Raw genomic sequence first — 15,800 nt, 5'->3', positions numbered from 1 at the left:
TAAACCGTGTTTAAGCCGCCACACACACACACACACACACACACACACACATGCATACTCATACTCTCTCTCTAACTCAAGACGAGGAGTTGGGTCATGCTCAGAGCGCGTGAGGCTCTTGTCAGAAGCCATTGTTATTTCCATCAGTCACAGTAACAGCTGACTTCAGCGGCTGGAAACTCAGAGCTGCTCTTCATCAGAGCATTGAAACGCTTGTTCTACACACATGATGAAACTTAACATCCAAATCCTGCTTTCTCCACCAAAATTTGTACGGTTGCTTCATGTGTAGCTGAAGACATGATTACATTTCTTAGAATCAGAAGATTTTTCTACTAGCTCATGTAATCCTCTAGTTCAGTATGAAAGTGTGGATGTAAATGTATCCCAATCCCTTGCAGCTTGTCCACATACAATATACAGTGGGATAAGGTTTGCTTATCCCAAAGGTTTGTTTTCAGCATGCAGCATGCTATACTTAAATTTGTACATATGTATTTGTACTTAATAAAAAATATCCTTCAGTTGTACTTTTAGTATACTAAACTGGTATACTTAAAGTGCTAATGCACTTAAAAAAGTATGTTTGATTGTGCTAAAGTGAAAATATTGCAGGTATACTTCGGGTACACTTTAAATATCTTGCATTTAAAGACCGATATTATTCAAAGATCATATAATCCTCATCAATAGTGACATTAAAACACATTTTAGGCTTAATATTAAAAAATGTGCACAAGTAGTACTACAAATAAAGTTTAATTAAATTTTTTATGTCAGTAAGTCTCAAGCAATATGTCAGTAAATATGTTAATAGATTTAAACTATAGTATGAAATAAATGTATTTTAAATATGCTACTATTTTACCAGGGGTGAATTACTCATTTTACAGTATGTCTATAGTAGATTTTCTATTTATTTTTTTATTTATAAATTTAAATTTAAACATTTAAATGCATGCATTTTATTATCTACATTTTTTTTGCTATATTAATAGGAATTAAATATTTTACCCACACACATACATACATATACACACAAATTTTTTGTGTTTTAAATTTTAAATGTACATTTTATATATAGAATTTTTTCAATTATAGATATATAAATATATTTTGGATTTAAAATAGATAGAAATAATAAAAACAAATGTCAATTTGTGTGTATATGTTCTAAATAGAAATTGCATATTTATTTTATTATTCTTTATAATTGTTTTTTTTTTAAATAAAATTATACAATTTAAAATTTAATTTATAACATTTTTGCCTTAAAATGGCCAAAGAAAAAGAAAAAGAAATCTATAATTTGAACAATTGTTTGTATACATTCAGTTTTTACATGCACATTTGAATTACACTGCATTATCAATATTAAATAACTAATAATTAAAAATATGATTTAGTCATAAGTGGCATGGGTATATTTAAAGCAATAGCAACAATAAATGGTGTGGGTCAAAATGATCGATTTTTCTTTTATGCCAAAAATCATTAGAATATGAAGTAAAGATCATGTTCCATGAAGATATTTTGTGAATTTCCTACCAAAAAATATATCAAAACTTTATTTTTGATTAGTAATATGCATTGTTAAGAACTACATTTGGACAACTTTAAAGGTGATTTTCTAAATATTTAGATTTTTTTTGCACAGATTCTAGATTTTCAAATTTTATTTTATTTTTTTTAATCAAATATTGTCCTATCCTAACAAACCATTCATCAGGGGAAGGCTTATTTATTCAGCTTTGAGATGGAGTATAAATCTCAATTTCAAAAAAATTGACCCTTATGACTGGTTTTGTGGTCCAGGGTCACATTTTAGTTAAACATTTGCTGTGATCCTGATCATGTTTCTTTACAATTTCACATGTTGGATGTAGTTTTTCATGCCATACTAGAGATATTTTTGGTGACTATATATAATTACTAGATGTAAATTCAAATGTATACAATTCAGATGTTATTTTCACATATTATTTAATGATTTCATGTTTGCAGCTTGCAGGGAGGTCAAAATGTCCCAGCTTCTTTTAGAAAAGTAAAAAGGTGTTTTGGAGACAAAAGCCTGATCTTCTGGACCTCTGCGATTGATTAGATGAGAATTTTGAAGCAGGCTTTCTGTCGGAGTCAAATTTGGCTAAAGTTCACCTCCACAGCAGCGTTGAGTAATGAACTATCAGCATTGCGGGGATCAGAGGAGAACATGATCAATAATCCATCACACCTAGTGGAACAGGAATGCTGAGTCAATGTTTGAGAAGTTCTTCAGATAGTGTTTAGAAAGGCAGACGGAACGCCGTGAGATTAAAGTTTCGAGAACAAGCATGACCTTACTTGCATTGACACATTTTAATGTTTTCAATTGAGCTGTTTCTGAAAAGTGTCTTGAGGTGAAACTTTTACTTGAAGAGAAGTTCGTAGTTTGTAGTTATTCAGTAGGAAACGAGTTTGAGCAGCACAGCAGGCTGTTTTTCTCTTTTGTTATATTTAACAGCACGCAACACAATGTGCTGCTATTTAAAGCGCACAGATCTCTTCCTGTGTGTGGGAAAACGTGTACAATGAATCCCAGAGCTCAACTCTATTGATTATGTCTGCACGGAAGGATGGATTTCAGCAATGTGAAGTGATATAACAATGACTCTAGTGCTACTTTGTGCTTTTCCCAGGAGGAAATCGTAGTTTATTTCTCATAGTACTATAAGATAGTGATACAGACGTGATTTAGGCTTGGATTCAGAGTTTATATTTAAAAGGTTAGTTCACCCAAAGAAGTCTACGTTACTCACCCTCATGTCGTTCCAAACTGCAAGACCTTCATTCATCTTTGGGACACAAATTACGATATTTTTGATGAAATCCGAGAGCTTTCTGACCCTGCATAGACAGCAACGCAACTGACACCTTCAAGGCCCAGAAAGGTAGTAAGGAGATTGTTAAAATAGTCCATCTCCATGCTTTCTTTGTGCACAAAAAGTATTCTTGTAGCAGAAAGTTCCTGGATTTCATCAAACATATCTTAATTTGTGTTTGGAAGATCGAGAACGAAGGTCTTACGGGTTTGGAACAACAAGAGGGTAAGTACTTAATGACAGAATTTTCATTTTTGAGTGAACTATTCCTTTAAGTATTGAAATTGATGCCGTTCACTTTTTATGCATGTTTGTGGTGTTATTTTAAATCAGATATAGCTTGTAGTCATAAGTCGTTTTAGAAGTGAAGCACGTTTGTACTTTTTGATTTTTCTTTTTCTGGTGACGTGATCAAGCCCTTTTATTTAGCATCTTTTCGTCATCCAATCTATTTTGAATGCAAAAAATCATTTTGCATTGTAATGTCTCGTTTCACTCAGAAATACGCTACTGTTTAACAGTTTTTGGTCTGTAAGGTTTTGCTGTTATGAAAAAAGTCTTTTATACTCACCAAGGCTGTATAATACAGCAAAAACAGTAATATTATGAAATATTACTGCAATTTAAAGTAGCTGTTTTCTGTTTCAATATATTTTAAAATGTAATTCTGTTAGTTCTGTGATGCATAACTGAATTTTCAGCATCATTACTGTCTTCAGTGTCAAATGATCCTTCAGATATCATTCTAATATGTGACCCTGGACCACAAAACCAGTCTTAAGTAGCATGGGTATATTTGTAGCAATAGGCAAAAATACACTGTATGGGTCAAAATGATTGATTTTTCTTTTATGCCAAAAATCATCAGGATATTAAGTAAAGATCATGTTCCAAGAAGATGATTAAAATTGACCCTTATGATTGGTTTTGTGGTCCAGGGTCACATATATAGAACATAGACGCATTTATGTAGATCAGGGGCGCCTTCAAAAACAAAAGTAATCCACTCTGTCTTCAGAGGCTCAGATGTCGGGAGTAAATGACGACTGCTATGTTCATTATTACATCCGAAAACAAAACACCTCAATAGCTTAGATTGAGAATGGCTTGATCTGAGAATGGGGTTATGATTTATAGGGATTCAAAAAAAAAAACCTGTGTGGATTTTTAATATACTGTGGTTGTGTACACACACTGCCAACACACATTTATGTTCAAACAACATCCGAAGACCAGTGTGTGTTTTCAGCAGGGGTAGATCATTTTAACATCTGCGTCTGTCTGAAGTGAGTTCCGATGTTCATCTTTGGTCTGTGTTTGTAGTTAAACACTTCCTGCAGGACGTGCAGTTTCTTATCTGCGCTCGCGGCTGTCGTTACAATACAAGTTTTCAATTACAGAAGCACAGATAAAAGTGCAATTCAGCCCGTTCAGAGTGCGGTTTATCTTCAGCTGGCTATTCAGGCAATAATGAGGATTTAGCTATTATCTTTTCATTTCCCATGCTAGCAATTTCACCCATTAAGATAGAAGCCATGAATTCCACTTTACATAATAAATGCTTTTGAAATATTGCAGCTTAATTTTCTTAACTAATACACATTCTGTGCTTTAAAAGTCTCTATGTGGCCATTCATTAATAATCATCTCTCTCTTTCTCTCTTTATTATAGGTAACAGAAGTGTGCGGTGCTAAGCGGCTTGGCTATTTTGGCTGCGGACAGTTTTACGTGGCTCTGAAGCTGATGGCAGCGGCGCAGGCGGGTTTGCCGGTACGTCTGGAAAGCATCGCAGGTGGTAAGTCCTCAGCCTCTTGTGAACAGAGGGAGAAGCAAACGGGATCAGGGATTTGGCCTAGCTTGCCTGGATTTATGCTAAAGAGGGATAATGCACAGAAGCCGTGCTGTGCGGAGAGAGCGCCACACGCTGAGCCAAAACTCGCTGAGAGTGAACTAAACCACAGGACAGTTTCCTCAAACGCTTGTGACTGCCTCTTTGTATGGTCCTGCCCTTTATATCTGTGTTTAAACTTTAGAAGTTAGCTTTTTCCTGTGTGGCATGACAGTAGGGCTTTTACTGACAAATTATGAATTAATCCTGATAACAAATACATCATTTGAAAGCTTAAAACTCAATATTCTGATATTTTCTGTCCATTATGCATTTTTTATTAATTCGGATTACTTTAGAATCCACCATAGAAATGCGATTTATTACAGTATTAGTGGGTCTTGATTATTTATTACTTTTTAATGACAACAATGAATAAAAAAACTCCAATCTAGAATAAAAGAATAAATAAAAAATAGAGTTCAGTCGTGTTTTTTGCAAGAAAAAAGAGATGAAGGAAAACAAAATATACATTATTGTTATTGTTGTTTTGTTAAATTATTAAATTATACGATAATAATTCATATTATTTTTTACTATCTATAAAAGTAATTATTTATAAATTGCATATCCATAACTAATTATTAGTTATTGTTTATGCTTAAAATAAGTTTACATTTTTTAATTCTATTTTATTCTTTTTTATTTTTATGTTGATGATAATTGTTATTATTATTTATATTATTTTTAATGTTAAATGCAGAACTCATTATTCATTAAAATAAAACATTAACATTTTTACATTTACATTATTGTTAGCAAAATGATTAATACTAGTATCATTTCCTTGATTGTATTTTTAAAAATGAAATTTTGTATTTGTTTATAAAAATATTAATAATATTTTCTATTATTCATGAAAGAAATTATTTATAAAATCATTTTTTCAGCCTCAATTAGCGCAGGTTTATTTGCATTTTTTTGTTTGGTTTTATTACAGTATTAGTGGGCCTTGCAAAAAAAACTATATTATTTATTATTTCCAATAAAAACTAAACTCCAATTTCTGAATAAAAAAAACTTGTTTGTTCCAAGAAAATAAGAGATTACATTAAAAACAATATATACATTATTATTATTGTTAATATTATTATTGTTGTTGTTTTGCTGTTAAACTATTTAATTACTATGTTAATAATATTATTTCTTACTATTTAAAAAAGTAATTATTTATAAATTGCATATGCATAACTGCTTAAAAATCTGTCAGTTTTATGTTATTATTTATATTGTTTTTTTAATTAAATTAAAATTAAATGTTATTATATTTATAAATGCAAAACTGATTATTCATGATTTCTGCTAAATACATTCCTTAAAATAAAACAAAATTAACATTATTAGCAAAATTATTATTACTAATATAATTTATATTTCCTTTATTATACATTTAAATTACAATTATGTATTTAATTATTGTGTAGGGTAATCATATTTCTATTATTCATGAAAGTAATCTTTTTTTAATTATTTGTAGTTTTTAAGCTTAAATAATCACAGGTTAAAAATTCTACATGTAACAAAAAAATTATGCATATTATTTGTCAAGCAAATATTTTTTTATCTGTACAGTTGTTTCCTGAACACCTAAATATCTCCACAGCAGCGAGTTTTGCTTGTGCAAGTACCACTAGTTTCCAGTTTCAATAATATTATCCAAAATGCTGGTATGTAATTGTTAAGTCTGAGCTGAGAAAATAAATCAAATATTAACTCTGCAGAGCCCAAACATTAATTTCCTAAATTTATTTACTTAAACGTGTTGATATTGAGCGCTAGGCTAATTCGGCGCTCAGCACAGCCCTGCTGGGCTGAAATGTGGCAAACGGAGCCTGGATTAAATCTTTAATTCTCGTACAGCCTGTTACTCAAGAACCCGCGGGTCTGCGAGACCCTCACAGCAGAGAAAGGAGCTCAGATGACCTCACATCGGCTTCTGTTTAACCCAATTAATGACTCTATCTGACCCTTTTTCTGTGGAAAGACAAAGATAAAGACTGAGTTTGTGGACAGAAAAGACAGATTTATCAAGATGACCTCAAAGGTGTCTTTGAGAGATTAGATTAGATTAGATTCAACTTTATTGTCATTACACATGTACAAGTACAAGGCAACGAAATGCAGTTTAGGTCTAACCAGGAGTGCAATAAGCAGCAAGTGCAGGATAAAGGTATAATTTATAAGTTATAAGTGCACTGATAGGAGATATGTACAGGGGGAAGCTATGGATAATATTTACAGATGAAGTAGTGAGCATAAGATGATAATTAACTACAATTAGAATGTATAAATAGATGAACACAATATACAGGTTGCTATTAACTATAATATAAATTGCAGGTAGATTTGAACATAATATACAAGTTGCTGTTTACTAAAGTAGAATTTACAAATAGACATGTGTAGATATAGATTTATCACAGATTTACAATATGTATATGTGCAATGGAAATGTGCATTTACAAATGGGTATGTACAGTGTAGTGCAAAGAATATTAAATAGTGCAATGGTAGTGGGGAGAGTGTGGGGTGGGTGAGAGGGGCAGGTGTCAGTGGGGGGCAGAGTTCAATAAGGAGACAGCTCTGGGAAAGAAGCTGTTCCTCAATCTGCTAGTTCTTGTCCTGTGGCATCTGAAACGCCTGGAAGGAAACGGAAGGCAGGAGAGAAAACAGTTTGTGGGCGGGGTGAGAGGAATCCTTAAGAATACTGCGTGCTCGACGCAGACAGTGTTTCTTATGAATGTCCTCAATGGATGAGAGTGGAGTCCCTATAATGCGTTGAGCAGTTTTCACTACCCGCTGCAGTGCCTTACACTCCACAACAGAGCAGCTTCCGTACCAGACTGTGACACAGTTTGTAAGGATGCTTTCTATCGTGCAGCGATAGAAGTTCACCAGGATAGCTGAGGACAGCTGGTTCTTCTTAAGTGTTCTCAAGAAGAACAGGCGCTGGTGAGCCTTCTTGACCAGGCTGGAGGTGTTGGTGGTCCAGGATAGGTCCTCCGAAATGTGGGTCCCCAGGAACTTAAAAGATGAAACTGACTCAACAGCCATCCCGTTGATGTGGATGGGTTTGTGTGAACCTCTTCTTCCCTTCCTGAAGTCCACAATGAGCTCCTTGGTTTTGGTGGTGTTAAGGAGCAAATTATTGTTTGTGCACCATGTGGCCAGGTGCTGAATCTCCTCCCTGTAGGCAGTCTCATTGTTGTTGCTGATGAGACCGATCACCGTAGTGTCGTCTGCAAACTTGATGATGGTGTTAGATCCATACACAGGCCTGCAGTCTTGGGTGAAGAGGGAGTAGAGGAAGGGGCTCAGCACACAGCCCTGTGGTACACCAGTGTTCAGTGTGACAGTAGTGGAGCAGATGTGGCCTAACCTAACATGTTGAGGTCTGTTGGTCAGAAAGTCCATAATCCAGTTACACAGTGAAGTGTTAATGTCCAGGTCTCTAAGTTTGGTGATTAACTTAGAAGGTATGACAGTGTTGAATGCTGAGCTGAAATCAACAAACAGCATTCGTGCATATGTGTTTGTATTGTCCAGGTGTGTGAGTACAGAGTGCAGCGCTATGGAGACTGCATCATCTGTGCTCCTATTGCCACGGTAGGCAAACTGGTGTGGGTCCAGTGAGGATTGGAGAGAATCCTTGAGGTGAGAGAGGACCAGCCGCTCGAAGCACTTCATAATGATGGGTGTGAGTGCTACAGGGCGGTAGTCGTTCAGGCATGTTGGGTTGGAGTGTTTTGGCACTGGCACAATGGAGGTGGATTTAAAACATGTGGGAACAGTTGCTTGGGCAAGGGACATGTTAAAAATGTCTGTGAATACCCCAGCGAGCTGCTCTGCACATGCCCTCAGTACGCTGCCAGGAATACCGTCAGGTCCAGCAGCCTTGCGCGCATTGATCCGGCTCAGTGCGGTGTGTACATCAGAGGAGGTTAGTGTGATGGGTGAGTGGTCGGTTGAGGGAACGATCTTGGTGGCAGTGTCTGTATTGTCTCTCTCAAAGCGAGCATAAAAGTCATTAAGCTCATCCAGGAAGAAGACGTTAGTGGCTGTGGGGGTGGAGTGGCTGGGTCTGTAATCGCTGATGGCCTGAATGCCCTGCCACATGCGTCGAGGGTCAGAGTTAGAAAAGTGCTCCTCTAGCTTAAGTTTGTAGCAGTGCTTGGCCTTTTTGATGCCCCTCTTCAGATTAGCCCTGGAAGTGCTGTAGGCCTGTCCGAAGGCAGTGTTGCGTGCTTTCAGCAGGAGACGCACCTCCTTGTTCATCCATGGCTTCTGATTAGGGTATATGGTGATCTGTTTCTGGGTTGTAACACTGTCTATGGTGGTGTTGATGTAAACCAGAACAGAAGAAGTGTATCTGTCAATGTCCGTGTGAGAGCCACAGGTGGCCTGAGAAGCAAACATACTCTAGTCTGTGTGTAGAAACCTGTCCTGGAGTGTGAAGTCTGCCCCCGCTGGCCACACTTTGATGGTCTTCACTGATGGCTTCACACGGTTGATGAGGGGTGAGTATTTGGGGGTGAGGAACAAAGAAAGGTGGTCTGATTGTCCCAAGTGGGGGAGGGGGGTCACAGTATATGCTTCAGCCATGTTTGTGTATACATGGTCTAAAGTTTTGTTTCCTCTGGTGTAACAGAAAATGTTTTGGTGAAATTTGGGGAGTACTGTCTTTAAGTTTGAGTGATTAAAATCCCCCGCAACAATAAATGCAGCCTCCGGGTGAGCAGTTTGTTGTTTGCTGATGGCCGCATGAAGTTCGTTCATAGCAAGCTTGGCATCAGCGTCAGGAGGAATGTAAGAAGCAGTTATTATGGTGAAGGTAAATTCCCGCGGCAGATAAAACGGTCTACACTTAACCATGAGAAACTCTAGGTTAGCTGAGCAGTGTCTCCCAATAGTAACAGAGTTTGTGCACCAAGCTTTGTTAACTTAAATGCACAATCCTCCGCCTCTGGTCTTACCGGAGTCATCTGCCGTTCTGTCTGCCCGGAATGTTTGGTGCTCAGTTTGAGCAATAGCACTGTCCGATACATCGCTGTTTAGCCATGGTTCAGTGAAGATCATGACATTACAGTTCCAAAGTCTCTTGCTGTGGTTGATGCGGAGTCGAATCTCGTCCATTTTGTTCACCAGCGACCGTACATTAGCGAGGAAAATGCCGGTGTGGTGTTAGCTTTAGCTTAGCTCTTAGTCCTCCATGCTTCCCCTGTCTTTGTTTACGGTCGTGTCACCGCCTACGAGCACTTCCGCCCGGCCGGGTAGAGTGCGCAGCCTCAGGTGTTCTGATGATCTCAGGGAAGAGTCGAATATTGCTGGTAAGACTGTCAGGAATGTACAAACCAATATCCAAAAGCTCCTGTCCGGTGTACGATGTAAAGGCACTACTGTTCGGTACGAACAGACCCGAGATGAGCAGGTAAAATACTGCAGATTTGCAGAAACTGGAGAGACACTGAGCCTCGCGATGTGTACGTGCCACCATCTTGGTCTCTGGCTTGGTGACTGGCTAGGTTATGTTTACTTTTTAAAGAAGATCAGCAAGATCAGCGCTTCTCAGTCCTGCTCCTGGAGATCTGTTTTTGTGTAATGTTTAGCTCTAGCTTAAATTGAACACATCTAAACCGGCTATTTAAGGTTGTGGTGTTTGCAAAGGCTGTTACTGAATACTAGGTTACATGGATTCATCACTCTTTGTTTAATTTTAGTGAGTGGAATCCAATTAGAAAATTAAACAAAAAACTAAAAAAAACTAAAAAGTTATTTTGCTGTTTTAATCGGTCTCTCTAAAATTTTTTTTTCGCAATCTTCCATAATTCATCATTTAACTGAAAAATATTCACAAAAATTACAAAAAGTTAATAGTATAATTAAAAAAATAGACATTGGTAAATGAGAAAATAAAGCGCAGAATGTGTTTGATGTTAAAAAAGTGGAATAAGTTGTAAAAAAATATTAAAATTTATTTTTATTCATAAAAAATATATTTAAATCTTAAAAGTTGTGACAACTTTATAAGACAAAAATAAACAAGTTGCCTGAATTCAAAAATTAATAAATAAATAAAAATCTTAGCTTATGTGTCAGAATTTGATAAGAGACAAAAATAAACAAGCTTTTTTTCTTATGTTGGGTATGACTTATGTAGATCTAGTGTCAAACATTATGACGTAAATGTTGGTATAGTACTTATGAATATAATATTGTATATATAAAATCCTGGTTGGACAGTTAAACCCACTGTCCAAACCCAATTACTTAAAATAATAATGTGTCAAACAAAAATAAACAAGCAAAATAAATGTATTAAATATGCTACCTGATCTCATGATGAACACTTCCTGTGGGGGAAAACAATTATAAATTGATTTGCATTTTAATGAGTGAAATACGTGTTTGATCCCCTATCAGTCAGCAAGATTTCTGGCTCCCAGGTGTCTTTTATACAGGTAACAAGATCTTAAAGGGAGTGCTCCTAATCTCAGCTTGTTACCTGTATAAAAGACACCTGTCCACAGAAGCAGTCAATCAATCAGATTCCAAACTATCCACCATGGCCAAGACCAAAGAGCTGTCCAAGGATGTCAGGAACAAGATTGAAAACCTACACAAAGCTAGAATGGGCTGCAAAACCATCGCCAAGCAGCTTGGTGAGAAGGTGACAACAGTTGGTGTGATTATTCGCAAATGGAAGAAACACAAAGTAGCTGTCAATTTTTCTCGGTCTGGGGCTCCAAGCAAGATCTCACCTTGTGGAGTTGTGATCGTGAGAATGGTGTGAAATCAGCCCAGAACTACACGGGAGGATCTTGTCAATGATCTCAAGTCAGCTGGAACCATAGTCACCAAGAAAACAATTGGTAACACACTACACCATGAAAGACTAAAAACCTGAAGTGCCCGCAAGGTCCCTCTGCTCAAGAAAGCACATGTACAGGCCTGTCTGTAATTCACCAATAAACATCTGAATGATTCAAAGGAGCACTGGGTGAAAGTGTTGTGGTCAGATGAGACCAAAATTGAGCTCTTTGACATCAACTCAAACCGTGTTTGGAGGAGGAGGAATGCTGCCTAAGACCCCAAGAACGCAATCCCCACTATCAAACATGGAGGTGGAAACATGCTTTGGGGGTGTTTTTCTGCTGATGGGACAGGACAACTGTACCGCATCAAAGGGTTGATGGACCGGGCCATGTTTTGTCAAATCTTGAGTGAGAACCTCCTTTCCTCATCCAGGGCATTGAAAATGGGTATTCCAGCATGAAAATGGCCCAAAATGCATGGCCAAGGCAACAAAGGAGTGGCTCAAGAAGAAGCACATTAAGGTCCTGGAGTGGCCTAGCCAGTCTCCAAACTTTAATCCCATAGAAAATCTGTGGAGGCAGCTGAAGGTTCGAGTTGCCAAACGTCAGCCTCAAATAATTTCTTTGTCAGTGGGTAAACATACAAAATCAGCAGGGGATCAAATATTTTTCCCTCACTGTATCACTGCAGTTTCCAACAGAAATTAACACCAGAGGTGGTAAAACAGCAAGCACTTGTAATCGTTTGCACGGTATTGGACTTAGGAATGTGGAATCCTTGGGTATGAATCCCGTGAAAAACAAGACTCAAAGTGAAAGAGCTGAAAGATGAGAAAATGAAAAACGAGCTAAAACGGCATGCTTGCGATTGCATTTTTTCACATTCACTTTTGTTCATATTATCGGGTAGGTTTAGGTGTAGTGCAGTTTTAAACTACATTATTTTAAAACATCATTTACCCTTTTGTACAGAACTTCCTCTTCCTGTATTTGTCGGGATAACGAACGAGCTAGAGATGCGTTACCCCAATCAACCCTTGACCAATGAGAGCCAGCCTCACATCCTGGGCTTGGTTACAGGCTCCGCCCCTCGTCCTCCGGCAGACAGACCTGTGGTCAGACATCCTGACACCAGCATGGACAAACAGGTCGGTTTATCAAACACAACATACAGCAGTAGCTTGATATATTTTTCTGTAGTCATCAGTGATTTAAAAATGACTGTATTTTACACATTGAATGCTTTGTTTTCTGCTTAAGACTGTTTAAATCATTTCTGTATTTGTATCTGACAGGAGGCGTGGTCTCCACCGCGTTCACCAGGCATCTCCCCGCCCCGCTCACCATCAGCCTATCGCAGCTATCCATATGGTGCACAGAGAAACGGAACAGACACGCTATTGGGTGAGAGTCTTTGTCAGTCATTCAGTATTCAGAAAGAGGAGACAAATGAACCTAAACATCCATGTGCATCCTTGCTGAATAATTAAAAGCATTATTTGCTTTCAAAAAATAAAATAAAATACAAAATTACTGACTTTTGAATGACATGGAAATTCAATTTTGTGATAATAATTAATAATAATTAGAAATGTTTTTCATGCATCAAATCAGCGTATTAGGATGATTTCTGAAGGATCATGTGACACTTAAGACTGGAGTAAAGATGCATCAGAGGAATACGTTTAAACACTTTAAAATATATTCAAATAGAAAATACATATTTTAAATTGTAATAATATTTCACAAAATTACTGTTTTTATTTAGCCTGACAAGCCAGACCCACATAAATGTAGGGTCTGGGCACTCTCCATAGACAGAGCTCAACCAGAGGGGTGGGATAAACGGTTGTCTTTCAAACTCCCTCTCCACGCAATAGGATAACGCTACAACCAATCAGAGCAACGAAGAAGGTGACGTACTACGTAGTCAGAGCGACGGAAAAGCGAGTTCCTTGCATGTGTGTTGTGGAAAAGCTTAACTTCAAGTCTTTCAGAGTGGCGGCCAAAGCCGATTCGAAAGAACGTTGTTCGCTAGCAGCAGCCATCGCTCTATCTCTCACGCGTAATTCACGGAACCAGAGAATGTCTGACGCCTGTTTCACACATACTCCGTCTACAGTGCGTCTGCAGTCCGTGTGCGTTATGTATGCGGTGCAAAAGCAGCACGGACTCGTTTTGCTTTCACACAGCGTCCGTAACTGATCCGCGGCTCTTTACCACAAACACAACATTTATCCGTTATTTTGATTTAAAATCCAAACATGCTTTTTCAGCATTGTGATCCTCTTTTATCACAGTACACTAATACAATAATACTAGACATATTCACGTTTAAACTCAGTAAATATAAACAACGTATTATTCATCCATTCATCCTCAATAGAGCCATCGCTCTATTTCTCACACATAATTCACAGAACCAGAGAATGTCTGATGGAACTTATGGTCGCACGTCAGTCGTTATCATGTTAAACCCGCCCACCGACTCGTGATTGGCCCGGTCGATTTTGGATTTTTAGAAATCTCAAGTGAACGGAGAGTAACTTGACTGCCCTTAGAAGCAAATGTAATTTGCTGCCGCTAGGGGCGCGTCTAGATTCTATTCTAGTTTTTATTGTATTTTTAATCAAATAAATGCAGCATATTTAAGAGGCATGGTAAATACTTTATATTTAAAATCATTAAAACACAGGATGAATCCTCAGCTTAAACAAGGCATCAAGGACAGTGTGTTTTTTAGAGATCCTGATCATTTTCTTTTTCCAGCAATCCCTATGGGAATTTGAAAGCAGATATTTCCACATTCATACAGACAGTGATGCTGTTATTAGATAACACAAGCACATATCAGACAGCCGCTGTGTTTCACACACTGAGTGTTGACGTCGCTCGATACCCTTATGTTGTCGGGCATCTGTGTGTGTGTGTGTGTGTGTGTGTGTGTGTGTGTGTGTGTGTGTGGGGGTGGGTGGGTGTTTGTGTCTGCCCTCAGAAAGCAGTTGGCTAATTGCTGCTCTCCTGTGGCATATCGATATCACGCTCGTCTAATCACACACCTGTTGGCTCACAAGACCTTCAGCTCTTTCACAGTCAGCACAACAAACTCAACAGACAGCAGTTCTTATGAAACACACACAAACTAACACACACACACACACTCTTTCATGAGAAAATGCCTTAAGCCTGGATATTTAACCACATGTTTAATGTAATAATGTACGCTAGTGTGCTCCATTTATCGCTGGTTGTCCCCCTTGGCTTTTTGCACTCTAGAATGTCAAAAGAAGTTGACGTGTGAAGCAATTATGTACTTCTGCTTACTTCATTATGCGCTTGTCGGAAAGCAAAAATGCTGCTTATACATGGCAACAAAAAAATTGCAAGGTGGGCTGTTAAAATCTGGTATGAATTAAATAAAAATGCAAAATATTTGCAATAGATGCGAGATTATTAATTTATATACAAACACATGCCTGTTAAAATGCAAACTCCTGTGAGGACTGCATTTTAACATGTACATTTGCGCCCCCTCCAGTAAAGTAGGAAGGAGTGCATGAGGACAAACTTAATGGAGATTGACTGTATGCATTATACATATGTAGAAATTATAGAAAATATATTTTAAGTTATCTATCTATCATTCTGTCATTCTATCTATTGTTCAATGTATCTGTCGTTCTATAAATCATTTTGTCGTTTTGTCTATCTATCATTCTGTCATTCTGTCTATTGTTCAATGTATCTGTCGTTCTATAAATCATTTTGTCGTTTTGTCTATCATTCTGTCATTCTGTCTATTGTTCAATGTATCTGTCGTTCTATAAATCATTTTGTCGTTTTGTCTGTCTGTCTATCGTTCTATCTACTCGTCTGTCTGTCTTTCTATTTATTGTTCTATCTATCTGTCATTCTTTCTATCTATCTATCTGTCTTTCTATCCATCCATCCATCCATCCATCCATCCATCCATCCATCCATCCTTCCATCTGTTGTTCTGTCGTTCCATCCATCCATCCATCCATCCATCTGTTGTTCTGTCGTTCCATCCATCTGTTGTTCTGTCGTTCCATCCATCCGTCCATCCATCTATTTGTTGTTCTGTCGTTCCATCCATCCATCCATCCATCCATCCATCCATCCATCCATCTGTTGTTCTGTCGTTCCATCCATCTATCCATCTGTTGTTCTGTCATTCCATCCATCCATCCATCCATCCATCATCCATCCGTTGTTCTGTC

At 37.5% G+C, this 15,800-nt stretch overlaps 1 protein-coding gene across 1 annotated transcript in view; it reads left to right on the top strand.

The window, feature by feature from the left end:
• The window catches only part of reps2 (RALBP1 associated Eps domain containing 2), a 53,449-nt gene that overhangs the window by 9,549 nt on the left and 28,100 nt on the right, over positions 1 to 15,800 (top strand). The window contains exons 2-4 of the mRNA XM_073822734.1: positions 4,531 to 4,654; positions 12,532 to 12,707; positions 12,855 to 12,963. Coding sequence (XP_073678835.1) covers positions 4,531 to 4,654; positions 12,532 to 12,707; positions 12,855 to 12,963 — 409 coding nt within the window. The remainder of the gene's footprint in view (positions 1 to 4,530; positions 4,655 to 12,531; positions 12,708 to 12,854; positions 12,964 to 15,800) is intronic.

Source organism: Garra rufa, chromosome 18 (assembly GCF_049309525.1).
Source record: "Garra rufa chromosome 18, GarRuf1.0, whole genome shotgun sequence".
Lineage (NCBI taxonomy): Eukaryota > Metazoa > Chordata > Actinopteri > Cypriniformes > Cyprinidae > Garra > Garra rufa.
The sequence above is the reverse complement of the archived record's forward strand: the minus strand, read 5'-3'. Positions and strand labels throughout refer to the sequence as shown.